This window comes from Artemia franciscana, chromosome 9, assembly GCF_032884065.1.
Source record: "Artemia franciscana chromosome 9, ASM3288406v1, whole genome shotgun sequence".
Taxonomy (NCBI): Eukaryota; Metazoa; Arthropoda; class Branchiopoda; order Anostraca; family Artemiidae; genus Artemia; species Artemia franciscana.
In genome coordinates this window covers 34,091,452-34,119,399 of record NC_088871.1, presented here as the reverse complement: position 1 = coordinate 34,119,399, position 27,948 = coordinate 34,091,452, and the positions used below count along the sequence as shown (strand labels likewise).

Below are 27,948 nucleotides of genomic sequence, written 5' to 3'. Positions count from 1 at the left end.
CCTGACGAGATAAGTGGCACTAGCATATATGCCCCCCTCCCTCTCATTTTGTCATAAACTACTTATATAATTGATCTTGTTGCTAACTTGGAGCCAATCACCAATATGAAAACAGCGTTTAGTTAACGAGCCAATTTTAAACATTTCTGAAGTTTTTGGGGCTTGCATAAATTTCATGACAAATAATTTGTCCCAGAGCCATTAATTCCTTCTCATTAATTACTTTTCTTACAGCAAGACATAACCAAAAGACTGTCTTTGCCTGCAGATTTAAGAATACCTGAGTCTTTCCTAGAGGATTTTGAGCGAATCAGCCCAATTTTGGATGGTAATTTAACGCGCACAAGGCGGAGACAATCTCTGGCAGAAATAGGTTTTGGTAGAATGGAAACCTACACTAAACTAGACAAGCTAGGAGAGGTATGGCTTTTTGTAATGCTATTCTAGATTCTGAATATTACTTTTTTATGACGAAAAAACTAACGTTGACCGAAGAGTTGCCGTCGTTTTTTGTTTAAGTAATTTTGGATTAACTAAAAACCAAAACCAAAATAATAATAACAAATTGTTACCAAAAATCGTGCTAGTTACTGATTGTTTTTATTAATATATGCATTACACGTTCAAAAATATAATTGTTAAGATACGAGCTTATTAGTTTTTCGCTGTCTCTGAACAAAAAATTCTTATCTATCTTAATAATTCGATGCGCAATAGCAACATGCGCTCTTCTCTATATAGAAGATCAAACTGATAAAGAAAATTGACGAACGAAATTCTAACGCTTAAATATATATATATATATATATATATATCAATGCACAGAAGTAGAATATGGAATAAAGACTTGGATAATGAAAAAAAACTGATAAGAAGTGGCTTTTTTTCGAGGATTTTTATTTCATTCAGTAAACATTTTAATTCACCCCTAAAAGATCCAACACTACGCAATGGATAACGAGCACGTCACAGAAACAGTGAATTTTTTTCCTTTTTATTTTCCTCGTGAAATTTTTTTCGTCCCATTGACTCTCTGCCAAGTTTGTTGTCAAACTAGTCTTTTTGCATTTCCAAGAAAATCTAACTGATTTTTCGAGTAGTGTCAAGGTTGACCTTCTTGATTTGTGTTTAATGGTGAAGTGATAGCCAGAAATTCCAGAAAAAGCTCAACTAGGTAGCGATCAAAATGTATGCTTTTTGTATGGGTTTATTACTCCATTTATTGTAATTCTGCGCACCTTTTTGTATGCAGTGATTATTGACGTTATGGGTTCCTTCCATATAAGATCAACCGTGCCAGAACACCCATGGTCTTGGATTTTGACGAACTCATGAAAGGTTTATTTATATTCATGTATATAAGCCATTTTTTTGGCATACCTTATTCTGTTTCGTTTTCAATTCTCAAATCCATATTCATTAAAACATAGGGGTGGCAGTTTTATTGTTTTTCAATTTTTTTTAATACAAATATAAAATTGTATTTTTAGTTAATATGCCTAAAAAGTGTATTTTTCTAAATCTAGACGAAGATCTAAAAATATAAGGGGGGGGGGGTGTGAAATGATTTTTGGTTTTACAATAAAAACAAGAGCTAAGAGCTCATATGGCACTTGTGACGAGGTCGGAAGAGCAGAGAGCTCATATGGTACGAGGTTGGAAGAGCCAAGAGCCAAGAGCTCATTTGGTACTTGTGAGAAGGTCAGAACCTAAAGAATCCTAAAGAACCTAATGAAATACCTCATTTTTATAATCTTTCAGAATTAACCCTCGCCCCCACTCCCCCAAAGAGAGCGGATCCGCCCTTCCAACTCCCCCGAATGTCACAGGATCTGGTCGGAATTTGAAATTAGAACTTTATAGCACAAGATCCTTCTAAATATCAAATTTCATTAAGATCTGGTCACCCTTTCGTAAGTTACAAATACCTCAATTTTCAAAATTACCTCCCCCCTCTCAATTCCACCAAAGAGAGCAGATCCGGTCCAGTTATGTCAGTCACCTATCTTAGACAGGTTTCTATTCTTCCCATCCAGTTTCATCCTGATTTCACCGCTTTAAGTATTTTCTAAGATTTCCGGTCCCCCCAACTGCCCCCCCCCCCCCAATTACGTTTGATCCGGTCGGGATTTAAAATAAGAGCTCTAAGACACGATATCCTTCTAAACATCAAATTTCATTGAGATCCGATCACCCGTTCGTAAGTTGAAAATACCTCATTTTTCTAATTTTTAAGACTTACTCCCCCCCCCCCCAACTACCCCTAAGAGAGCAAATAAGTTCCGATCATGTCAATCATGTATCTAGGACTTGCGCTTATTTTTCCCATCAAGTTTCATCCCGATCCCTCTACTCTAAGTGTTTTCCAAGATTTTAGGTTTCCCCCCTCCAACTCCCCCCAATGTCATCAGACCCAGTCGGGATTTAAAATAAGAGCTCTGAGACACAATATCATTCCAAACATCAAATTTCATTAAGATCCAATCACCCGCTCATAAGTTAAAAATACTTCATTTTTTCTATTTTTCCGAATTAACCGGCCCCTAATCCCCCCCCCAGATGGTCAAATCGGGAAAACGACTATTTCTAATTTAATCTGGTCCGGTCCCTGATACGCTTGCCAAATTTCATCGTCCTAGCTTACCTGGAAGTGCCTAAAGTAGCAGAACCGGGACTTTAGGTTTTCTCCCTCCAACTCCCCCCAATGTCATCAGATCCGGTCGCGATTTAAAATAAAAGCTCTAAGACACAATATCATTCCAAGCATTAAATTTCATTAAGATCCAAATACCCGCTGATAAGTTAAAAATACTTCATTTTTTCTATTTTTTGCGAATTAACCGGGCCCCCACTCCCCCCCAGATGGTCAAATCGGGAAAACGACTATTTCTAATTTAATCTGGTCTGGTCCCTGATACGCTTGCCAAATTTCATCGTCCTAGCTTACCTGGAAGTGCCTAAAGTAGCAAAACCGGGACCGACAGACCGACAGAATTGGCGACTGCTATATGTCACTTGGTTAATACCAAGTGCCATAAAAAAACGATTAGTAACTTATGGAATTTTAAGAATCACTAAGGTTATCTCTTTGAAAATGAATTGTGTGCTCCTTGTTAGCGGATTAATTTTACTGAAGATTGAGGCTGTTTTTTATTAGCACATGGGATTAAAATCAGAAGTATTGGATCTCTGGATTATTTTATTGGCTAAAACTAATTATTTCTTATTGAAAAATAGTGGAGTGAGTTCAAAGTTTATCGCAGTTTTATAAATCAATGTAAATTTTCCCAGTTTTTCTAAATAGATAAATATAAAATATTACATTAAAAAAATTTTGATTCGTTTTTTATTAGGGTCTATTCTAGAAAAAAATAAAAAATAAGTGGAATGGGAATGACTTTTTTTTCCCTCTTCTTCTGTTTTTGCTTAGGTTCATTAACAATCGTGTATAATGCTAACTATGGTTCTTTTAACAAACTTTCAGTTTGGCTTATACTTCAAAATTTTTAACCTTGTTATAGAAGCAATACAAGGCATAAAAACTGGTTTTAAACCTCCTTCATTGGAGATGTTAGGGGAAATGGCTCCTTTAATTTGAAGCTTAAGGTTTCCTTCATTGTTTAAACTTAAAAAATGTATTACAGTGAGAGAGAGAGTTAGACAGAGAAAAAAATTCTTATCGTTTATTTTGTTTTGGAATTGCTGGACTTAAATCTCATTTACTCCCACTCCTACCACCCTTTGTTTCATTATGAATACTTCATATTAATTTACACGATAAACGTAAAATTGGAAAGCGCTTGGTAAATTAATCGTAAAAACCAGTGGTCATCCATAGTAGACGTGCAAACAGATGCCAATCTTGGAAGGCTTCATATTTTGGGGGAAAAATTTGTTCAAAGTCGAAGTTCACACAAATATGGACTTGGTACTTGTATGATATACTCCTACCGCTCAAGTTGTTCATGCATTGACGCACTGTAAACCGGTTTTTGTCGCTAGTTTCTTTCAATTAAGCGTGAGAAAAGACAAAGAGAAGTGGTAGAGTATATGGTAAATATATAACTTGGGCTATATATTTGCACATTATGAGGGGTGGGGGTGGGCAAAGTATTCGGATAGTGTGAAGTCAGGAAACAATTTTTAGTTCCTAATATCAGAATAATTGTAGCTATCACATTTTGCTTGCAGACCCACTGTACTTTACCCCTCCCCCCTCCTAATGTGCAAATATATAGCCCAAATTTGTTTTTGAAGTATTATATTTTTATCATACTTAAGTATATTTTATTAGGATCAACTTAACTTCACTTCTTGAGTGGGGGGGGGGGGTGTATCATACAAGTACCATGGATTCTTATGGGAAGGAGTAAAAAATGCTCTCCACCAGTGTTTTGCCCCATCCCAAAAACTCCACCCGTCAGCTTCAAACTGGTATGAGCAGGCAACAATCCTCCTCCAAAAGAGAGTGTAAAAGTCCCCCCGCCATTCGCCAGTAATCAGTAGCAAGTGTCACCTAATCTTGAGTCCCCCTACTAGAAATAAAACTTTTTTTTATCTCACATTGGATTGCTCATCAGAGGGTCTTTTCTTTTGCCACGGTAGGAATTGACCCCTGGTGTGAGTCCGGCAGCCATTATTGGTTTCAATCCGAACTCGGTAATGTATTCTACAAAATATCCTGTTTTGTGGTCAGACACTACGCGAGACGGCCAGTGGCTTGATGGTGACTGAAATTACCAGTAGTAGGCCCGAACTTGTGCCTACTAACCCACTACTCTTCTCCTAGTATAAAGAAAGTATCTTCATATTTCTCCTCATCTACTTCTGCATTCTTTAGAGTGAGAGTGAAACTGTTTGCTCTAAGTTATAAGGTATAGAGCATTAAAGTATAGACCAAAACCTTATTGACTAAATCTTCATTTTATATAAATTTAAAACCTACTGGCTCTAAACCCAAAACCAATGTGAGCTAAATCTTGGTGCTTCTAGATTTTCATCGTGGACGAATCTTACGGAATTCTATTAAACATCCTAGAAACTTTATGTACTGGAATCTACAAGAGGAAAGCAATTTTGTTTTCGTACTCCATTGTCAAGCTATTAGTATTTTAACTCAGCACTACGAACTACTAACCAAAAAGTGGGTTTAAAAAATAAAATTGTATCACAAGATTAAAAAGTGTCCAAACTTGCGTCTGATTTTTCAACTAGCAGGGATTTCAAACTTGGAAGTTCTTGCTGGTTATGTCTTGCCTGGTTTTAACTTAAGATAGCCTTGTGATCATTCTGGCCCACTCCCTGAAAGAACCATGAACGAAATTCGGAAAAAGTGTAATATGTCTCATTTGCACCTCTTATGTAATGCAAAGAAACATGTACCCCTTTCGACTCTTGTTACGGACCATTTAGGGAATGGTGAAACCAAACTAGGAGTATGAGTGTTCTAGAAATTCATGCTCCCCCTACCTCCCGTTTTACGGTCGTACCTGAATGTAAGATTAATTAATCAGGAAAGACGAGATCAAGACTTGAGGTTTATTATTTATTAGTAGAAAATTAAACAAACACTATAGCTCTCAAACAACGGTGAAAAAAGGGCATGATCTCTTTTATTTTCGTGTTTGTTTTTAAGTTTTGTCTTTTTTTGCTATTATCTGGACTTTTACCTGTATTGTTATTAAAATTTTTAATTCTCCATTGAGAATGGTTGAGCAGAGGTGCGGGTTTTCATAAATTAGTTAATAAAAACCGCTAGGCTACTGTGATAGCAATTCACTACTAATAAACCGTACAATTAGTTCAACTCTGCCAGTTTTTGCCGCTATCCAAGGATTTACCAATCAATACCGTTGAAAGCATCCTTGCTGGATTACTAATATGCTTTTTAGAGTAATACAATAATAGAACTAATTATTTCCGGGGTTTTAGGGTAGGAAACAATTAGTTATTATTTTGATTATTAATGAAAAATAGTCGCTAAAAATGACCATTAAGTCTGCAAAATATATTGCCCTCCTCCTTCCAAACATTTTGGCTAGCGACCCCTCTAGGTATATGTGATTTAATGATTGCAGTACATTTTTGATTTTAGTAAACAAAGAAGATGCAGCGATTTCGACTATCCCATTGAATTGCTCATGGCGGAAAGTCCCTGAAACGATGTGGAATCTATAATATGATAAGGGTTGTATCCAGTATTTTTTTTTATCGGGGGAGGGGGTTACAAGAGGATTTTTTCCCGGGAGACATAAAAGAAAAGCTTAAAAAACACATCAAAATCTGTTTATATTATTTTTTTACGTTTTTACGAGTCGTCCTGACATTTTTTTTTTGGGGGGGGGGATGTTCCAACCCCCTTAACCTCCCTCCCCCGCTGGATGCGGTTTTGAATATGACATTCTCTTATGGTTATTATGTGCTCTCGTATGTTTAGCCTGGTTCTGTTCAATACGTTGTTAGGTATATTTGATTACAGGGAACGTATGCAACAGTCTATAAGGGAAAATCACGTTTGACTGACACTATCGTAGCATTAAAAGAAATTCGCTTGGAACACGATGAAGGCGCCCCCTGTACTGCCATTCGAGAAGTGTCACTTCTCAAGGAGCTCAAACACGCCAATATAGGTGATTTTTATTTCTTTATTCTTTTCCCTTTTTGTATTTCTGCCCTGAAAATTCCCTGAAATTGTGCCTGCTCGTCGTGAAAATCCGAAATATGTGTATTTGGATATAAAAAATTGAGCTAAGCTACTATTAGTAAATTTGCGGATAATTGTTTTGTCTGTCTTGGTTTTTAACCTAGGTGACCCATATTCTTCTTGCCCAAAGGAGCGAGTAAGAAATTGACATCTTTATTGGTATTCTAAGAAATTCTGAAACATCATATTGGAATGAAAACAAAAATTGAAAGTAAATATGAACAATTAAATTAACCTAGACCTAATGTTGAAAAGTTGCTAAACTTTAAACCTAAACCATTTATAAAGATCGAATAGAGACGGGTTTAATTTACTATTGGTGAATTGGGATTGTCGATAACTTGCTGTTTCCTCTAATTTTCTCTAATTACATTACTCTGATCTGTGACTGGCCACCTTCTTTCAATATCAGTAATTGATTAGCTTTACATCATAATCAGTAGTCAACAATGACTTCATTATTGAATTTGGTTTAATTGAAGAGGCTGCACAAGTCTAGTTTTTTGCTTAATTTTCAAATTCACCGGCTGATCTCTAAAGCAAAGATCGCTGCTAAACATTGATCTTCTCAATTTTTGAGAAAGCATAACCACAGAATTTTTTTTTTGCACGCTGAATATACCTGTTCTTTGATTCAATCAATTTTATGGAATTGATTATATTTTATGTCATTCACTTTTATAAACCTGATATGGTATGTCAGGTTTTTGATTCAACGTTTCAATTTATTTTAGGGCCTTCAAAGTTTATTTTTGCTACTAAAAATGTTTTTTTTTTGTTCAGTAGAGTATTTCGTTATGCTTGAAGCTTATTATTAGATGTTACAATTTTATAATGCAATAACCTTAAGAAGGAAAAAATGATACCGCTTGAGATTAAAATGTCTGTGAATAAGATACCAGCCCTAATTTTGGTTCAAAATGCGAAATGAATTTTGCGAAATGATCATTGTGCCCATTCTAATTCATAATAAAATATTTCTTTGTTGAAATGTAGTAGTTTAATGTAGTAGATGAATTTGATTGGGGATCATTGTGCCCATTCTAATTTACAATAAAATATTTCTTTCTGAATACAAATGTAGTAGTTAAACTAGTGTTTTCCATGAAATACTGTCGCTTTTCCATTCCCCGTTCATATTTTGTATCTCTTATCCATTGTTTGCTGTATGAATTAATTAACATTGCTGCTAGATCCCTTGCTACCGGACTAAAGATTAGCCAATCGAAAACAAAATCAATCCGCACCTCTGGGCTAGATGAAACTCCGATCACATTAAATGGCGTCCCAATCGAGGAGGTCCAGAATTTCAAATATCTAGGTTCCCTAATAAATCCCAAGGGCGAAGCTCTAAATGAAATTCAAAGCCGCATCTCCGCAGCCTGGGCAGCATTCATTCAGCTTCGGAAGTGTCTCTGGTTACGAAATGAAATCTCCCTTCGAACAAAGCTCCGGATATATAACGCGTTGGTTCTCTCTGTACTTCTTTATGGTTGCGAAACGTGGCCTCTCAGAGCTGGGGAAGCTAATGACCTGAATGTCTTCCTCCACAAGTGTCTGCGCTGTATTCTTAGCCTGCGTCTCTCTGACTTCATCTCTAATGTTGTCATCAGAAAAAGATGTGGTGATATACCACTTGTCTCAGATGTTGTCAAAGCGAGACATCTACGATGGTTCGGGCATACACTGCGCCGACCGTATAAGTCGTTCAGCAAACAGTGCTTGAAATGCCAGCCCATTACGCATTGGAAGAAGAAGCCCGGAGGACAGAAAAAGACATGGTTATCGATAGCTAGAGCCGACCTCGAGCCAATGGGAGGTTTCAAGAAGCACGGGCATCGCTGGAATAGACAATGGATTCAGTTGATCGAGCCAGTCAAACTTGAAAGAGAACGATGGAGGGACGCTTGTCGGCAAATTCTGGATGCCACGATGGGCCTGGACAAGGCTCGAACGTGAGCCAAGTAAGGAACGTGAGAGTAAGTAAGTATGAATTAATTGACTTGGCAAATAGACGACTTGTTCAAGTTTTTTAATAGATTGTGGGAAAGCATAGACACACATTAGAACTTAATTCTCTTGCGACCTTTTCTTGACTTCATGTTATTAGTTTTTATTTGTCTTTCAGTTACATTGCACGATATTGTCCACACAGAAAAATCATTGACCTTAGTTTTTGAGTACTTAGATAAGGACTTAAAACAATATATGGAAGACTGTGGAAATGTCTTAAGTATGAGCAATGTTAAGGTGAGAATATTTTTTGAGTAAATTTCTATTATCATTTTACACCGGTATTTTATGTTATATCTCTCGGCTCGAATATGGGAATATAGGGAGGAAAATGGTGGAGGTAGTATAGTCAAAGTAGTATGTAAGAAGTGTGTTAAATGATGCATTATCTGAAAATCGTGAGATGTAGAAGGGGGAAGGGGAGAACTAGTTGTATATGTAGATGCATAGTTATCTTCTTAATGATATTCTTTTAATGTTGGCTCTTTACATGATGGGATTAAATTTGGAATTTTTGTCTAGTGTTTTTTTTTTGTTTAAATTATGAATATGATTAATAATATCAGTTATACCGTCTTAAGCATTCCAAACTGACGTGCTAAAAAAAAAATCAAGCTGGAAAAATGCAACGGTGTTGTTTTTAAAGCTGAATAATTATAATAGTAAAGAACTATATAGAAAGTATCATCGATAGGTATATGCGCAAGAATATGGGTGGCAAATTAGGGGGAGGGCGTTGCTGGGGGTAGGCAATTCGAGAAAATCACAGAAAAAGAGGTAAATTGCAATTGAGCTAATTGTTTGGGGGAATTGTAAAAAAGAGGCAATTTTTTTTTCGTGGGAGGAATTTCGCCAGATAATCTGTTCCCCTGTACACATGTCTGATTGACGGTACTATATGTAAAACACTGAAGCCGAAACTTGGCACTTCCATGGAGGCTTCGAGGGATTTTAATAGTTTTTAAGAACTTTTATGAATACAATAGTTTGTGAAGTAAAGCTGGGAATTTTTTATGAGTGTTGTGTGCTTTTGTTGAGTTCTAGAAAAATGAGAAATTGTTTGAAAAATTCACTTCTGTAACTTAGTTTCTTTAGCCTATGTAACGGCGAAATGCAAATTTTATTTAACTTATAGCGTCGCTTCCCGTCATATATATACAAAAAAAGCTAATTGGAGCATTAACATTGGACTTAATCTAATTTATATTATCTTGTCTTATTGTAGCTTGAATTTGGTCTTCATTATTTACTTTAACTTCTTTATGTAAATTATTGTCATTAAAGGTCTTACTGCGTTGGCTTCTTAGTTTTGTATGGCTTTTTTAATGTCAGTTTTATTTATTTTTTTTCTTGCTTCTTGTAATGACAGAAATTTTTTTGTATAACGAGGTCTGGAAAGAATCTGAAATGTAAAAATAAAGCCAATACAAAAATATCACATGTAAATAAGCTGAGAAAGGAAGGAAGGAATTTTCATTTATTAAAAAAGCTAGAAAAAGAAACTTTCTTGAAACTTTAATAAAGAATTTCCAATCCACGAGAGAAACTAATTTATGAATCCACGGGAGAAACTAATAATGAGTATGTAACATCAAGAAACAAATGGCTAACAGAATAAGTCAGTCTTAGTTTTGAAAACTGCTAGTGTGGAAAATTAAAAGATGAAAGCAGATGTGGTTTTCGTCGTAAATCGAGAAATCAATGAAAAAGACTGAAAAAAGAAAATAAAATAAGTCAAAGAAAATTTTTTTAAAATTTTCTTTTATTATAAGAGGTTATCCAGTAGTTTGTATTGTTTATAGTGACTTGTATTTCATACCATCATATAAATAAGAGAGACCTTTTTAGGGAAGTTTAAATATTTTTTAATTTGCAACGATATTCTTCCAGCTATAACATTAAGTGTTGTTCTGGCAGAATGGTGAGGATGAATTAATTTCAAATATTGAATAGAGCTAATTGACCAAGCAGCTAGGATGGTTTTAATACGATTAATTAGGCACTGAATAAATTAAAGATATTACCTCTCTTGAGTTGGGATTGGGTGCACAAAATAACTTCAAAACCTGTCGTAGTAGCTGCTAATTTTTTGTAATAGCTTGTACAAAGATATCTTCTATGCCACCTTTATTATATGTGTGAAGAAGCAGCTTAATTTAATGTGATGACGGGTGAGTTTGATTTAGTAGCTAATCATGCCAGCATTATTACTGGATCAGTATTGATCCAGTCTTTGACCTATATAGATCTAAACTAGTTTTATTGTTTGGCCAGTTTTCAACTTTTTGGATAGTTATTTCATTGCGCAACGATTGCCTTTGAATATGATTGGATTTATCTGGTTTTTGTCGGCCACTAACGACAAAATTTTTGAGAAAAGCTCGAAGGCCGGTACGAGGGTAAATAAGAAAGGCATATCGAAGGTAAGCTTTTGGCATAATATTTAATACACTAAGATGAGCGACGAAGGTATAAAACAACTGATAAAAGAGATGCAAAGTCTAAGAGCCTCGGTAAATAAAATAGAGGTTTTGGCTGAGGGAATTGAAGGCCTAAAGACGATTTTTTCGGAATTTTCTTGCAAGGTAGAGGAAACCAACAGAGCAATTAAATCGGAGATAGCTGGTCTGGCTCGACTGTTAATGAAGATTTGCGGAAAATCAGTCCAAGATAGATTTTCTTGAAAAAGAACTGAAGAACATGAATTTGATTATATACAATTTTGACCCAAAACATCGAGGACCCAGTCTAGCGTCAGATATTTTGTCATGCTTAAATGAAATTGTCCCAAATTTGGATCTAGAGAGGCGAGACATAAAGGATATTTTCCGCCTTCGTTCAAAAAATGGCGTGTCCCCTGTTGTCATTAAATTTATTAGCAAGCCTCAAAGAGATTTGGTGTTGAGATCTTCTGGGCTATTTAGCCGTCATAAGTTGAATATCTCCCCTGATTACACGGAAAGAGAGCGTATGGCTCGAGAGAAGCTAAAACCACTTCTAGCGGAGGCTAGGTCAAAAAATATGCCTGCTAAATTAAGGGGGGCGAGGCTAATATTACAGGACAAGATCTTGACGTATGATTTTCAGGATGAGAAAATAATTGAAGTAAGAGGTCCAAGTGTTAGAGATATGGTCCCGATAGCTCTGGGAAAGTTTTAAGCTCAGAGCCGTCAGTCCCTTGACCATGAGACTTCAACGCGTAGCAGGTCAGCATCTACAGGTAGCTTGCAAGGATATTTTTCAGCCAATGAAAATGAATTGGACGATCCAAACACGGAAATTCGAACCACAACGGCATTTATTACACCGAAAAATACGGTTGCTTTGAAGAGGCCCAGGATGCCTGAACCACGGGCCAAACGCGACCATCCTAGGATAATAAGTCCAAGTGACGATCAAAATCAGCCTATCAGAAAGTCACGATTAGTGGGAGTGCTCAACCAGGAAGCACCAATTGAGGGCAGTGGTCTTGAGGTGAGGGCAAGAGATGGTGAAAGCGTGTCAAGAGAACAGCCGAGTCAAGGGACTATAGTAACTGTTGGTGATGAATAGGAAACGGGGGGCCATAGTGAAAATTCTAGTGAAAGGGTAGTACGTATTAATCACCATAGTGATTCGTGTATAAGTTGTGTAGTTTGGAATTTGCAAGGCTATAGCAGGGAGAAGTTAGAAAATCTATTGGAGTCGAGTACATCAGCAGGCTGTAAGAGTTGGGATGTTGTTTGTCTTGTGGAGACGTGGAATTCTCTAGATGATTTTTTGTCATGTGAAGATTTTGAGGTTTTTCAGTGTAGGAGAAAGGCCTCTGCTAACGGTAGATATTATGGCGGAGTTTCCGCGCTTATAAGGAATGGAGTATTTAATTTATGTCGTAGGCTAGAAAGTGAATCTGAAAATCTATTATGGTTGTTATTGTCAGTTAAAAATGTTCACCTTGTTGTGTGTGTTGTATATTTGCCTCCGAGTAGTAGTTCCTACAGTCGTGAAGATAGATGGGAATTGACGGAAAATGAAACGCAGAAGTATAAAAGATTGTTCCCTTGCCGTAATTTTGTTTTTTTAGGGGATTTCAATGCATATACTAGTGAAGAGGTTGAGCTGCAGGTTGGTGAACCCCTTGTAAATGTACCAGGGCAGAATGTTTGTTTGGAAAATGATTGTGAATATGTTTTTCCTATAAGGAAAAGTAGGGATAGGTTTCGGAAAATCAATAGATGGGGAAGGAGTCTAATAGATTTTTGTAAAAAGGAAGGCTTACTAATTGTGACCGGGAGATTGGGAGGTGACTTTGGTAAGGGTGATTTTACATGCTATAGTGGGTCTTGCCCAAGCTTAATTGATTATATTTTATGTAGTTTATCTCTCTGGCCCCAGGCGATGGACCTCAGGGTCCTAGAGTTGGTCGGTTCTGACCATTTGCCAGTGAGTCTTCAGCTGAGAGGGTGTATTCGACGGTATGAAAGGGTAAAAAAAGGGTCTACGCGTGGGGTAAGAATACGAAAACCAGTTTGGATAGTCAAGGAGAAAGAAGAATTGGTTAAAAAGAAACTAGAAAGTGAGGAATTTCAAAATGATTGCCACTCGATTTTGAATTTTTCAGAACCAGCTGAAATGGATCAAGCGGTTCGGTAATTATAGATAGAATCTATGAGAGCATCAGGCCTTTAGTGCAGGATAGAAGACGGACGGCCAAAAAAGATGAGGTTTTTTTTGATGAGGAATGTAGGCAAAAAAGGGAAGAGGTAATTAGGAGTTTTAGGCTACTTAAAGCAACGGACCCATTGGATCAGGAATTAAACTTCTGCAGGCTATCTGAATATAGGAAAGTAAGGTCAAATTATAATATGGTTAAAAGACTTAAAAAGAGAGAGAGAGAGACAGAAGGAGGTTAATGAAGAAATTAAGAGAGCTTACAGTGAGAAAAACCCTAGAGAGTTTTGGTCGGTAGTGAAATGTTCAATCCAGGGCCTGGGAATAAGAGGAGATGTCCCGCCAGTTGAGACGTGGCCAGATTATTTTGAAAAGAGGGAATCTGAACATGTCAGGACGAATGATTTGAATGGGTCAAATGATAGTGAGTTAGGGAGGGTGAAATACCCTTTAAGGCAGAATGACTACGATTTAATTAGGCCTGTATCTGAAGAAGAAATTTGGGATCAGTTGAAAAAGATGAAGGGTAACTCGTGTCCAGGAATAGATGGTATATCTACAAAGGTCCTGAGGTTGGGAAGGACAACTATAATGCCTATGTTGGCCTTGATTTTCTCGTTTGTAGTGGAGAAAGTTTATTGGCCTAAATCGTGGGACATTTCGGTAGCAGTGCCTCTTTTTAAGAAAGGCAATAAAATGTTACATGAAAATTTTAGGTCTGTTTTTATGGGGAATGTGGTAAGTAAACTATTTTGTAAGGTTTTGGAATTTAGGCTAAGAGATTGGTTAGATAAAGAGGAAATACTTAGTCCGGTACAAGCGGGATTCAGATCGATGTTCAGCACTGTTGACCATATTTTTACTTTAGAAATATTGAGACGGAAATATGCTAGAGGGAAAAATGGTCGGCTATTCGTAGCCTTTTTAGACCTGAGAAGTGCTTTTGACTCGGTAAACAGGAGGTTTTTAATTGAAAGCCTGTTAGAAATAGGCTTGCCGTCTTGTTTTGTAGCGATAATAGCAGCTATGATGGGGAAATTTTCTAGACTGGTCACGTCTCATTTGGGTGTGAATCAAGGATGTACTTTATCCCCAAAGCTTTTCTCCTTGTTTGTTAATGATTTAGACAGTTTTATGAAAATGATAGAGCCCCATTTGTATCTTTGGATTGGTTCAGGCTATCATGTATGTTATTTGCGGATGATATAGTAGTAGTGGCGGATAGTAGGGAGAATCTTCAGAAGCAATTAGATTTAATAAAAGATTACTTAGGAAAGAAGGATTTGGAGTTAAATGCTAAGACGTCAGTAGTACTAGTATTTAGGAGCAAAGGAGAGGTTGATTCTGAGGTTGTTTTTAATTTTGGAAGAGTGAGGCTGGAGGTTTAAGAGGAGTTTGTTTATCTGGGTGTTAAGTTTAGTGCACTAAAGGGGATGTCTAGGCATGTGAAAGATTGTAATTTAAGGGGTAAAAGGTTAACAAATATGCTGTTGAGAAGTAATTTAGGTCAGCTAGCTGACATGAGGATTCAGAAAAGGGTGTTCCAGACAAAAGTAGTTACTAGTCTACATTGGAGGTCGGAGGTTTGGGGTTTCGCTAAAGCCGCTAAGTTAGAAATAGTTCAACTAAGATATTTTAAGAGAATGTTAGGCTTGAAGGATTCATTTACTTCAGTGGTACTGAAAGGAGATTTGGGGCTTTTCACTTTAAGGAGTGGTAGATTGGTTAAAATGGTGAAATATTGGGAGAAAATAATTAGACTACCTAGAGCTCGGCTTCTTAAGTCAGCGTATTTGGAGAGTTTGAAGGACGGTAGACGGGATTCGTGGGCAAATCAGGTCAAGAAAATACTGGACATTTCGGGCCTTTCAGAGATGTGGAATGAAGGTAAAGGACCAGTGGATGGAAGCGTTTCAGTATGGAAGGAAGTTCAGCGAATCCTAAACGACCAAGAAATCCAAGAGTGGCAAACTCAAAAGGACCAATCGGTGTCTTTGAGGTTTTATTCCCAAGCTAAGAGTGTTGGGGAGAGGAAGTTTTATTTTAAATTTGGATTGAGTAGGGAGGACTTGAAGAATTTGTTGTTGCTAAGAGGAGATAGTTTAGATTTAGGTATTAGAAGGAAATATTTGGGAAAGTTTAGGCAGGAGGCAGACCCCTATTTTTGCCCTATGTGTGGCGGGGGGAATGAAAATTTAGTTCATTTTGTATCCGAGTGTGAAGAGTTGTCTGAGTTGCGGAAGGAATGTTTTGGACGAGTGTTGGGGAGTGAAGGCTGGTTAAAGGAGCGAATGGCTGAGAGGAATGGATATGCTATTAAACAGTTGTGTAAGTTTCTTCGTTTAGGGATTAAGCATAGGGAATCATGTTTGAGGAGTTAGCTTGGTTAGAGTTTATTTACGGGTGTTTCTGAATTCGTAAGTTGTTTGCAAGTTTGTTTGCTTGTTTAAGTTGTTTGTAGTTAGGTGTTTGTTTAAAGTTGTATGAGTTTGCTATGGCCTGCAGGCTTTTTTGCAAATAAATCTTATCTTATCTATTAGCGCCATAAACGCGTTTGGAGCGAGTTAGCAACAATCTCAAATAACAGCAATAAGTACTGAAACCCAAGACATGTTTTTTAGATGGACGATCTAGCATCTCAAATTCATTCATAATTATTTCTGTTCCAGAGAACCACTGAATTTCATTTGTTTACATGAGATATTTTTGCAATAAATCGAGACAGTAACGAAAGACTAAACCTTTATTTATTAGTTTTGCTATGGACTGGTTTTAGAACCAGATATATAGCCCGTGTTCAACAGAGCTTATACCAGTGCAATTAATTGCAATCACTTATTGAATAAGCGTAATATTGTAGTCTATTGAACGCTGTTTAAATATCAAAATGAATTCCTTATAGAAGATTTTTTTTTTTGCAAACTCATCGAAATTTTGAACAAACCAAAAGTATTGTTTACTTATACAACTAGAAAGATATATTGCAAGAATTTTCTGTCTGTAAAAGAAAGAATTGCAGTTTATTGAGCTACAAAGCACATTAAACTTACAATTAATTACCAAAATTTTCAACAAGTGCTTCTGTACGTGATTCAACAATTACCATTAGTATTAAACGCCGAAAATTACAAAGGCAGATCTATAAAATTGTGCTTTAGGCTGAATAATGTATATTTTAGGAATTTGTAAGGTTCATTCTTCTTTTTACCTATGCAAGGAAAGCTTTTGGGGGAAATAATTAATATCACGTGCCTCTGCTCAGGTGTGCTTAATTCATGGTGAATCTTTGCAGCATTTTCATGGAAAATTCACATCCTTCATCCAAATTGTAGATTTTTTTTTCTTTTTTCATCGTTACTAATTATTGACTTCTATGATTTTGAAAAAAGCTTATATCCTAGAATTTGATCTTGTAAAGGCTACATTCATTTAGTTATAGCATCATATATTTTGTTTTCCTTTTCAGTTATTTCTTTTTCAACTTCTTCGTGGATTAGCGTACATTCACACAAGGAGAGTACTTCATAGAGATCTCAAACCCCAGAATTTATTAATTAGTGAGAAAGGAGAGCTTAAGGTATTTGGTTCAATATTTCTTCCACCACAGATCTGATTAAGTTAAAATTGTGTTCCAACATATCCATTTGTCTTATTGATGGATATAATTTAATATTTAACGTAGGCAAACATATATATATATGTATACATATATATATATATATATATATATATATATATATATATATATATATATATATATATATATATATATATATACATATATATATATATATAACATGAAGTACATCTTAAATGTATTAAGTATAATTTTGATAATTAACTGTAGTTTGTATTGTAATATAAACTATTACATATATATTATAATAAAATGTATTATATTTTATTAAGTATAGTATGACATATTAAAATATAGTTTGTATAGTATTAACCTAGCATATGCTTGCTTTTTCTCACTAGCAGCCTTTAGGACTTGATATTTTCTTTCTTGACATCCAACAAATTAGGAGAAAGATAAAACTAAATTATTTATAGATCGTTGGAATCCCTTAACGCCGTAAAAATTTAATATATACAAAATTAATATATAATTTTATATCCGAGAGGCTCTATTCGTTGAAATTAAGAAAAAAGAAAAAAGCCAGTGAAATAAGAAATTTTTGGTTTCAGCAAAAGGAGTGATAACTTTCAATTTCACATGTTTTTTTTCCTTTATAATTCATGGTTGTCATGACCATGCACACGGCTGAAATGGCTGATTGCTGAAAATCTAATTTTTTCAAAGCTCAGTTAACTGCATTGTGTACTGTATTCCAGTTCAGTACTGTCGAAGAAGATAATACTTAGTTTGTCCTCACTATGGATGCTTATAGAAAGTTGTTTTTTTTTTTTTTGGGGGGGGAGGGTTACATAAGTGTATCCTAAACTTAGGAATTTGTAGTTTTTCGCTTATCAAAAGGCAAAACAGTACATTTCAATCAGTAAAATCCTAAATTATTGTATAGTGCCTTTTGTAACATGGTGTTATTCCATGTTGAAAGGGGGAACTCTACCCCTGCCCTCGCCTGACGTCATTGCCTTGATCTTACCGGTCATCTCTGGTTGCAAAGCTTTCAATTATTTATTCATGAGTCCCTATAAAAGGGTGACATGTAAGCTTTTGAAAACCGATTAAACCTTAATGAAGATTTACCTTTCTTGTCCATATACGCAAAGGGGGGGGGGTGATAGAGGGGAGGGGGCTTGAAAACTCCCATTCCTACTCAAAAATTCAAATGGGGAAAAATTTTCATTTCTGATAACGACTAACAGACACCCCTATAACCCACCATGTGTATATATACACCTCTCTCTCTCATCAAACAAAAAGTCTTATGGTCCTCCTTCGAGGTCCAGCCTCTTAAAGACTAAGGAATATCTGACGAAAGTTTTAAACCTTGACATGTGCTGGAAGTTTACGGCCAATTTTCTGCCGTTTACCTGGGCCTTAGTGGTTGAAAATGTATTACTTGAAGCCTATTTTGAAAACATATGCTCCACGCTCTGTCTTACTATGAAAAATTATGACTCAATGAATAGAATAACTAAGTTTTTTCGTTTATCCGCAATATGAGAAACTATGTATCATACAAGAAATATTTTTCTTTAAAGCTGGCAGATTTTGGTTTGGCTCGTGCGAAATCTGTGCCAACTAGGACATATTCTAATGAAGTAGTAACTCTTTGGTATCGACCACCAGATGTTCTTGTAGGATCTACAACCTATTCTTCACCTATTGATATGTGGTACGTTCATATTACTGTTGCTTTGCTTGCCTTGTGGTATACTGACGGTCTATGCTTGCCTTATAATCTACGGTATGATATACTTGCCTTATATTCTACTTACAGTCTATTTAGCCTATATAAGGACGTAACTAATATAAGTGGTACTTCCCTCACCCGTTCTCTCTCTCAATCTTTCCCGTTTTTATCTCTCTTACTGTCTCTCCTTAACTTTTTCGTTTTATCTCTATTTTCTTCCTTCTTTATCAATTTTGGAACTTCGGTTAGTCTTTTTTTTTTAATTTTGGTTTGTTTTCAGCTCGACAAGTGCTTAGGATGATCTAACTCTAGTTCAAATTGCTCAGAAATACAATTTCTAGTGGGAAATGATGGAAACGATATATATACGCATATTTGAGAAAATTTAGTTTTTTTTTCTTTTTCAATGAAACACTATAGAACCAAGCTTTGCTGAAAGTTGAATGCTTGAAATTTAATTTTGTAAACTTAAAAAAAAAAATTACAATTTATTTTCAGCCTCCTGGCTGCATAATTTTTTTTTGAAAATTTGAGTTTTGAATGGTTGAGAGGAATTATGCCCAATCTTTTAGGTGAGAAACTAAGTATAATCATCTTAGTTTGTTTGATAAAGCAAAATATTGTTGCCAGAGAAATAAAGAAAAAGCTTACGTAAGTACCTCTGCGATTATTATTTATATGAAACTAATAATACTGTTCAATTCTACTTGGTCTAATTTACTATTTTATTTTGATATCCTCTAATCATACTTTGATTAAGGATTTATCCTTAGAAGCTTAATCTTTTTACAGGGGTGTCGGGTGTATTTTCTATGAGATGAGTACAGGCCGCCCATTATTTCCTGGTGGAACGGTTGATGAAGAACTGCAACTAATTTTTAAAGTATTAGGAGAACCGTCCGACTATCATTGGCCTGGAAATTGTGATAGAGAAGCCTATAGGTATGAAGCTTTATATGAATTAGTTTTTTTTTCTTTGGTGCAAATTTTCTAAGCTGTAGTTCATATATGCAATGCTGGCTTAAGACGGATGGATCTATTTCTGTCTTTGAAGTTAGGTTGACGAGTTTTTCTGTTCTTCTCTTCACTGCTAATTTCAGAGATCAAATCGATCAAGTTTATAAAATTACCGTGAGGGTGATTAAATAAGACAATCCATTGCTTGTTTGATTTGTCGGCTGATCTTCTTGCAGTGAAACTCTCTTCAGATTTTTAGATATTCGCTGTAACTTTTTATGGCACTTGATCCAAGTGACAAATAGCGATCGCTAATTCTGTCGGTCAGTCTGTTGGTCTGTCTGCCTGTCCTGGTTTTGCTAGTTTAGGCACTTCCAGATACGTTAGGACGGTAAAATTTGGCAGGCGTATCAGGAACCAGATCAGATTAAATTAGAAATTGTCGTTTCCCCGATTCGACCATCTGGGGGGACCGTTAAGTCGGAAAAATTAGAAAAAATGAGGTATTTTTAACATACGAACGGGTGATCGGATCTTAATGAAATTTGATGTTTGCAGGATATCGTGTCTCAGAGCTCTTATTTCAAAGTTCTTATTTCAATCCTGACTGGATCTGGTCACATTGGGGGGAGTTGGTGGGGACCTAAAATCTTGGAAAACGCTTAGAGTGGAGGGATTGGGATAAAACTTGGTGAGGAAAATAAGCAGAAGTCTGAAATAACGTGATTGATATAACCGGAACGGATCCGCTCTATTTGGGAGAGTTGGGGGAGGGGAGGGTTAATTCTGAAAAATTAGAAAAAAATGAAGTATTTTTAACTTACGAAGGAGTGATCGGATCTTAATGAAATTTCATTTTTAGAAGGATTTCGTAACTCAGATCTCTTGCTTTAAATCTCGACCGAATCCAGCGTCATTAGGGGGAGTTGAGGGGGGACGACCGGAAAGCTTGGAAAACGCTTAAAGCAGAGAGATCAGGATGAAACTTGGCGGGAAGAATAAGCACAAGTTAAAGATACGTGACTGAAATAACCAGACCGGATCCTCTCTCTTTGGTGGAGTTTGGAGGGGGAGTAATTCGGAAAAATTAGAAAAAATGAGGTATTTGTACTCTGAAATTTATATTATACAGGTAGAAAAGAGTATTTTCAACTGGAAAGTCGTTCAATCGAGGATCGTCACAATAAATACTGAGAAATTCAAATTAATTATATCTGACATCTGAAAATAAAATATGATTGTGCATGAAAACCACAGCTTTTGGTTGATAAATCTTGTACTCGCTTCTGATTTTGAATAATAGATTTTCCACTTTGCTCCAGAAAGTTTTAATGTGAGTTGTGTAGGAAGCATGCGGTAGGCCAAAAGGATCGAATTACTTTGGCTAATAGCATCTGAAGTATCATGACAGAAGTGGTAGCTGCGACCTAGTAAAAGACGAACACGTCCTATAGTGACAAATCCGGGTTGAAGCTGTTGCTAGTAACCTAGTTTGAGACGATCACGTCCCATACTAAGAAATTCGGGTTGCAGCAGTAGCTAGCAACTTAGTAAAAGACGATTATCTCCAATACTAAGAAATATAAAGGTTAAAAAAAAAAGAAATATAATAACCCATAACTCCTTAAAATAGTCAAATTAAAACAAAAAGTACACCATTTGAACCGACTGGTCTGAAACTCCTATATAGAAAACTATTCGTCCCTTGGCTTGAATAACCATGGAAAAATATTGGCTTGAATATCAAGAAAGTCTATAATAAAGAACAAACTTTAGAACATAGAAAAATTACCGATAGATGCAACATTGTAAAAGCTGAACAATGCCAATAGTAACCAAATCATCATTTCAGAAGTAGCTGCATACTAGAAAATGGTGAATCACGGCCCAAAGTAACAAAAAGTTAAAATCCGGGTTGCAGCGATGGCTAGCAACCTAGTAAGAGACGAGACAATCGCGTCCCATGCTAAGAAATTATATTAACGAACGAACTGTTGCCGAAAGTAAATGATGAATTATCTAGTAAATATCCGGATTGCACAGGTAGCGAGTTTATGGTAAAGAACGAACTGTAGCCTATTGTGATTAACTTAATTTTAGAAAGAAGGAATTACGGCATAAACATACGTGCTAGTACAAGTGAGCAACATATTATAGAAAGTTACATAATCTGGGTTGCAGCGGTAGCTAGCCCGTGCTCCCCTCTTCCTAGAAGATGACTCCTGTTGCTCCCTATTTACAAAGTGACGCCCCCCTCTTGAAGTTTCTTGTCTTACTGAGGGCCGGGCCGTTTTTCCGTCGACCCATCCTATACTCTTAACGCCACTATTGTAAAATTACGCACCTGCTAGCGTGAGGCATCAGTTCAGACTGAATCTTATTCATATGTGTCAGTGAAAATTTAACGTATCTAAATCATTTTGTTAAAGATTTTGCTTGCCAGACAAATCTTGATATTGTTAAACTAGAGTCCGCATTGTGGCTTTCAAAATTAAAAGACAGACTAGAAGAGCTATTAACCTACATTTCGACCGTTATTTCTGAATCCCTATCTGCAACTCAAAACAGTGATATAACAAAGAATAATGAAGTCAATCAAGTACAAATAAAACAATTCAGAAAATGCTATGTTGCCCTGTGTAAATTTATTTGAGGGGTCAAGGGCGTTCGAACCAGTGACAAACCAGATTATTAGCAATGACATTGATCAGAACGGTCAAGTTAATAATCTTGAAATGAAATCAACTATTCCTGAGCGTAAAATTCCCACTGACAAATCTTCTATTACTATGGTAGAGGATCAAGCTCCCGAATACAGGAATAACTTAACGGCTTCCGGTTGTATGCTGACTTTGAAAGAGAATAATAACACTTCTGTTCTAAAGACTAATAAGGTTACTGCGAAATCCTATGCAGATGTAGAAATTGTTTATGAGAAACTTATGGCAAATGAAAATGAAGGAAACGGAAGAATTGGCTAAAAAAAATAAATGGTGATCGGCGTGTAATTGAAAATAGAAAAGCGAAATCGGTTTGCAAGGATTTTTTACGCGCAAAATGTAACTCCGAAAGAAGATGTGATCGGCTCCGTATTTGTAAATATTTTCTGACAGATTCTTGCAATAAGATTTCGTGCTCGTTTGACCATGTTTCAATTTGTTCTGTTTTTATGCCGGGTTGTTGTTTAGTTGTGACAAGTATCATGTTTTTATCCCAAAGTCTATTAGTAGGTTATTCTTTAAGCCACAAGCCAAACCTTCGCATGGGTACGATGGTAGTACTAAGAATTTGACAAAAAATGGGATTGGATTTTGGAGGAAGCCCCGCCCTTTCCGAGCATGTTTTCAGTTTGCAGCCCCATATGCCAAGATCATTACAACTTGATTCCTCCGGAGCTCTCTTGGACATGTCTGACTTCTCGCGCGAACCAATGTCCGGAGTTTTACATACCCTCCCAAATTCCCTTGCATACGTTTTCGTTCCCCCCTCCGTGTCTACTCAACCCGGTTCCCCCGCTTCAGTCTCGTCTACAGCACCAGGCAGCATTCCCACTGAACAACAGCAACTCACAGCAGCCTTCTCAGTCACATGCTCCGTTCTAAACCGTTTTGCTACGTTTACCCCGAATGAATATATGGATAGGAGCCGAGAGTCAGTTTCAAAAACAGAAGCTCTCACTGCAACTGTTCAGGTAAAGTGTAGGACAAAGCTGAAAGAGTATTGTTCAGATGATTTTAATTTCCTAACTTTTCTTTACAGTAACGCTGAAAGTTTGAGTATGGATAAAGTGTTTGAGTTAGAGAGTTTGATTAATATAGTTAAAGCTTCAGTCGTATTTGTTACTGAAGTGCACCTACAGAATCCTGAATTACTAGAAAGTGTCGATTATAATAGTTTTGTTAAGCTTTGCCCAGATGAACATCCTCTGGGGAAAAAGGGAGGTGGGGTTATGATTTACTCGCATAATAGAATTAAAGCAAGATTAATTGAAGTCCCGTGTTTAAATAAGTATGTGAGTTGATTTGGGTTTTTCTGCAGCCTAAATGGCTTCCACGTAAATTTACTGGAATTGCTGATTGTTCATATTATTTATTGTTCACCGGGCCAGAATGCGAATGACCGAAAGTTATTTCTAGAATACTAAAACGAAACTAAAAAGAAAAAATAATAAAAAAAAACTAAAAAAAGGAAAAAATCTAAAAAAGAAAAAAAAAGAAGAAACTAAAAAAAAAACTAAAAATTCTGCGTTGCTTTTAAGAAAAGAGAAAGTCAGCACAACGGAATGCTGGACATTAAAAACCATCCTGTCTGCAGCTGCATCATCCGAATAATTGGCCATAATGGTAGCCGCACTGTTTTGAATATTTCCGTAGCACAGTTCTGCAAGAGATAAATCATCAGCATATTTTCAGCGATCTGGCATGCTTATTGTCAGCTCGTGTATCATGATTGAAAAAAGAAGTGGATCCAGTAGAAGTGCCCTGAGGCACAATAAAATAAAAAACTTATAGTCCTTTGTACTTAAATTTAACAAACCTCTTGGCATACCCCTTAAGACCTGCGAGGGAATGCTAGTAATTGGTGTTTTTATTGAAGTCCTGAAAGACTAAGCAAGGTCTTACAGATTAAACCTGTTTCGAGATTAGAATGAAGGATGATTTGGAGGCAGTACAAACAGTCTCAAGGTCGTTTTGATTGAATGCTCAAAATCTCAAACCTAAATCTCTCAGTTCTTTTCTACCGAGTTGCTTCAATGAGAGTGTCCGGAATAATATCTTGAAGACTATTCGTCGTTAATATCAGCCGAGAAAAACAAAACAAAAAAAGGTGGATCTTGACAATAAGCGATATTGACAATAAAATAGATCATTCGAAGTCACAATGTATTGGTGGTGGTAACAATAATTGGGTGGTAACAATATTGAGAAAAAAAGGTGAGAAGATTCCATGATTCAGTATCTTCAGTTGGTATGAAATAAAAGACATTGGCACGGTTTTGTGCGACAATCTAGTTAAATATGTTTTAACCAATTTAATATTCCATGCATTAGTTGGAACAATCTGTTTGCTGAGCAAAAAATAAATATAGCACTTTATGTACAAACAATTAGCCACACCTTAAAATATGAATCCCAGTGGACTTAATGGATCGTGACGGAGAAACGGATATTGTACAAAAAGAGGAAAAAAAGAAGCACAGAAGAGACAAATGAAACAGAGAAAACTAGTGCAAAAAATACGGGGTTTATTGGGAAAATGAACTACATGATTTGCCTTCGCTATATGTTTCAAACACCCCCTTTGTGAACAACACCAGTTTCGCAACATTATCATTTTTAGTCTAAGCTACGCTCTTGTAATGAATAAAATGCAGTCCCCAATACCCAGTAAAATTAACAAACAGTTCGTTGCATATTTGTGTGTGCTATGGATCATTTCTAAGCTGATTTAATGGATTTTTCCCTTTCAGCTATTTGCATAGATATTCGATTTTTAACTGCAATTCCACCAAAAAGAGCTCCCATAATAGCTATTGTTATTAAACCGTGAGGCTTTAAATCGTTGAGCTCAGAAAGCAACTGTCTCAAACCTAGACTGACAGACTTCATGACATATATTTTAAGAGTGCTAAAACAGGGAAATTCCCTAAAGGCATTCAGTAAGTTTTATTTGCTCAAAGATAAATTACATAGTTGCAATTAACTTTTCTAGGCAGCACGGACCAAACTCAAACAAACCTGAGCCGTTAAGCCGTCGAGTTCCACGTTTAGAGGCAGACGGAAGTGATATGCTTCATCAGTTCCTATGGTACGAGGCAAGGAAGAGGATTTCAGCCTGTGATGCAATTAAACATAGCTATTTTAAGTCCTTGGGACCAAATGTACATAAATTACCCGATAGTAAGTACTTTTTAAATTCGGTAAATCCAAGAACAATGCTTGGCAGCAGTAGTCTACAGGAAGTTTCTTTTTTTTTACAAAGAAGTCTGGTTGTTTAGAAATTTTGTGTCGATGATTTAGTAGGTTTGGTAACCGGTTTCATTAGCTACCCAGAATATTGGCAGAGTGAATAAGTTTACTTACCTTGGTAGCATTATTAGTAAGGAAGATGGTAGTAGTGAAGATTCAAAAGTTTAGAATAGCCAAGGCACGCGGTTTAGCAGAAAAAAAAATGTATAATTAGATGTATTAGGGTATTAGAGATTATGGTAATGACAGTCGTCAGGAATGGAGTTGAAAGGTGGGAACTTCGTAAAGTTGTTGAAAATTATTCGATGTTTTGCAGAGTTACTTTTAGGAATTACTGTAGAAATCCGGTCCAAGTGAAAAATTTGGCCAAGATAATCAAAGACTTGAAAGCCTAATTAGAATAAAGCTAAGACAGGTAGTCTCTGTGAGAGGCAAAGCTGACTTAGCGTTTTTAGAGTTGTATAAAAATGATTATTTTACTTTTTCTTGATAGTCTATTATCTTGTGGCTGAAGTGTGGAAAATCGGAAAGTGTAGTTCGATTTCACTGTCTCGAGTCACGATTGGAGAAGGGCTAAATTGGCTAGATCATGTTCACAGATGAAGGATGATAGCCTACCAAGGATGATAGGCTACCTGTAGATAAAGGGTTCCAGCAATCCAGCTGGAGACACAAGAAAATCACGACGCTTGTGTTGAATCGTTCCTAAGAAAATTGTTCTTTTTAGCAATCCAGCTGGAGACACAAGAAAAGCAGAACCAGGAGAAAATCTAGGGATCTAAAACGCTATACTGTTCACTTATTCACCTTACGACAGTTTCAAAAGAATGTAACACTGAAAAGACAAAAAAAAAATTTTCATTAATATTTTAGCTTAATTGTATGAAACGAAACATCTCTTTGTACTTTGGTGTTTTACAAGGCTTCTGAAATTCATTAAAAGTTTTTTCCAGACAAGTGCAAATTTCATTTTGGCTTTTAGAAAGGATAGGGGATTTGAACCATAATTATGTTAATCTCTGCTTGTTTTTAGTTTTACTCGGTTGTTTATTGTAATTTCTGTTCGTTTTGGGTTTAATTTATTTATTGATGCTTATTTGTGGTGGTTGCTGATTTGTGTTTAGTATATTATTTGATTCTATTTTTGTTCAATTTTAACTTAATGGAGTTCTTCAATTTAAAAAAAAAAAACTTATTTTGTTGAACAATTTTTTTATTCAATTCCTGTTCGTTTTTGTATTGACATAATTATTTTCAAGGAAAAAGATTATAATAGTTTGAATTTTTCCGTTTTTTGTTTGTTTGGCCTGCTATTTTTATGCTGGAAAAACTTTTCAGCAGTTTAAAGCAACATAAACCCTTTTGAAAATCATGACACAAATATTGTTGTTTAATTTAGGCATATACACCCTCTAGTTTACCAGATAAATAAAATTTAATACCATTCCCAAAAAATTATATCTATGCTCTTTCACAGCCTGGATACACTTAAATTTTTTGATTTAGTAAAAATTTTAAGAGCAGAAGTAGTGAAAGAAGTAGCCTCAATAGTTTGAGCCCAATGCCTTCAGTCGTCCTTGGTATATTACTAAGATGTCTTATTGGCAACCAGCATGCAGACAGTGCCTTTTGATTTAATTTTAAAGCAACATTTACTTTTTAAGCATAATGGGCAAATTCCGTAATCGTTGGGGGCTGACAAAATAATCCTAGAGATATAGTTACTAGACCGTTCAGATAAGCTGAACAAAATGGTTGCCTTAAAATTTTTATTAGAAATGTCTGGAAAATTATTAGCTAAAGAGGAGGGCTGATTGCCCTCCAATCACTTTTGACTCTTAAGAGGGCACTAGAACTTTTAGTTTTCAATAAAATCGGCTCCTTTAAAGTACCAAGATATTACTAGCTATTATAGAGCACTGCTGCCTATGTCCTTGTATCCCCTATATTGCTTATATTCCCTTTTGATACCTTCATGCATATAGTTTTTTAGTATAATTGAAACTACGTCAAACAAAATTGCGAAGAAAAGAAGAAAACGAAGTCAATAAATAGCCAGTGAAAAAATTGTAAAGTGAATTATTTTATCCGGAAGTTTGTTTCGCTCCTAAATTTTACAGTCTAACAACAATTCACAAAGATGGAGTTTTTCTACGCCCAATTTGCTTCTTATAGCTCTCCGACTGCCAGATTGGGAAAATGGCTGTCAACACTTTATCGCCCCCTTTTGCAAACGTAAACTTCAGAGATTAAAAATTCAGTTCACCTTGTCGAAAAATTAAAAGACCTTGATGTAAAAAAAAAAAAAAAAAAAAAAAAAGATTTTGGCCAGTTT

The 27,948-nt window shown here is 35.9% G+C and overlaps 1 protein-coding gene across 2 annotated transcripts in view; it reads left to right on the top strand.

Annotated features, from left to right (window-relative positions):
• Positions 1 to 27,948, top strand: part of LOC136031313 (cyclin-dependent kinase 17-like) — a 50,328-nt gene that overhangs the window by 14,367 nt on the left and 8,013 nt on the right. The window contains exons 5-11 of one of the 2 annotated variants that reach the window (XM_065710780.1): positions 235 to 420; positions 6,479 to 6,629; positions 8,832 to 8,953; positions 16,833 to 16,943; positions 18,536 to 18,669; positions 19,480 to 19,629; positions 25,357 to 25,544. In XM_065710780.1, the coding sequence (XP_065566852.1) occupies positions 235 to 420; positions 6,479 to 6,629; positions 8,832 to 8,953; positions 16,833 to 16,943; positions 18,536 to 18,669; positions 19,480 to 19,629; positions 25,357 to 25,544 (1,042 nt within the window). Of the gene's footprint in view, positions 1 to 234; positions 421 to 6,478; positions 6,630 to 8,831; positions 8,954 to 16,832; positions 16,944 to 18,535; positions 18,742 to 19,479; positions 19,630 to 25,356; positions 25,545 to 27,948 lie in introns of both variants that reach the window. The other variant, XM_065710779.1, reaches the window with a different exon arrangement.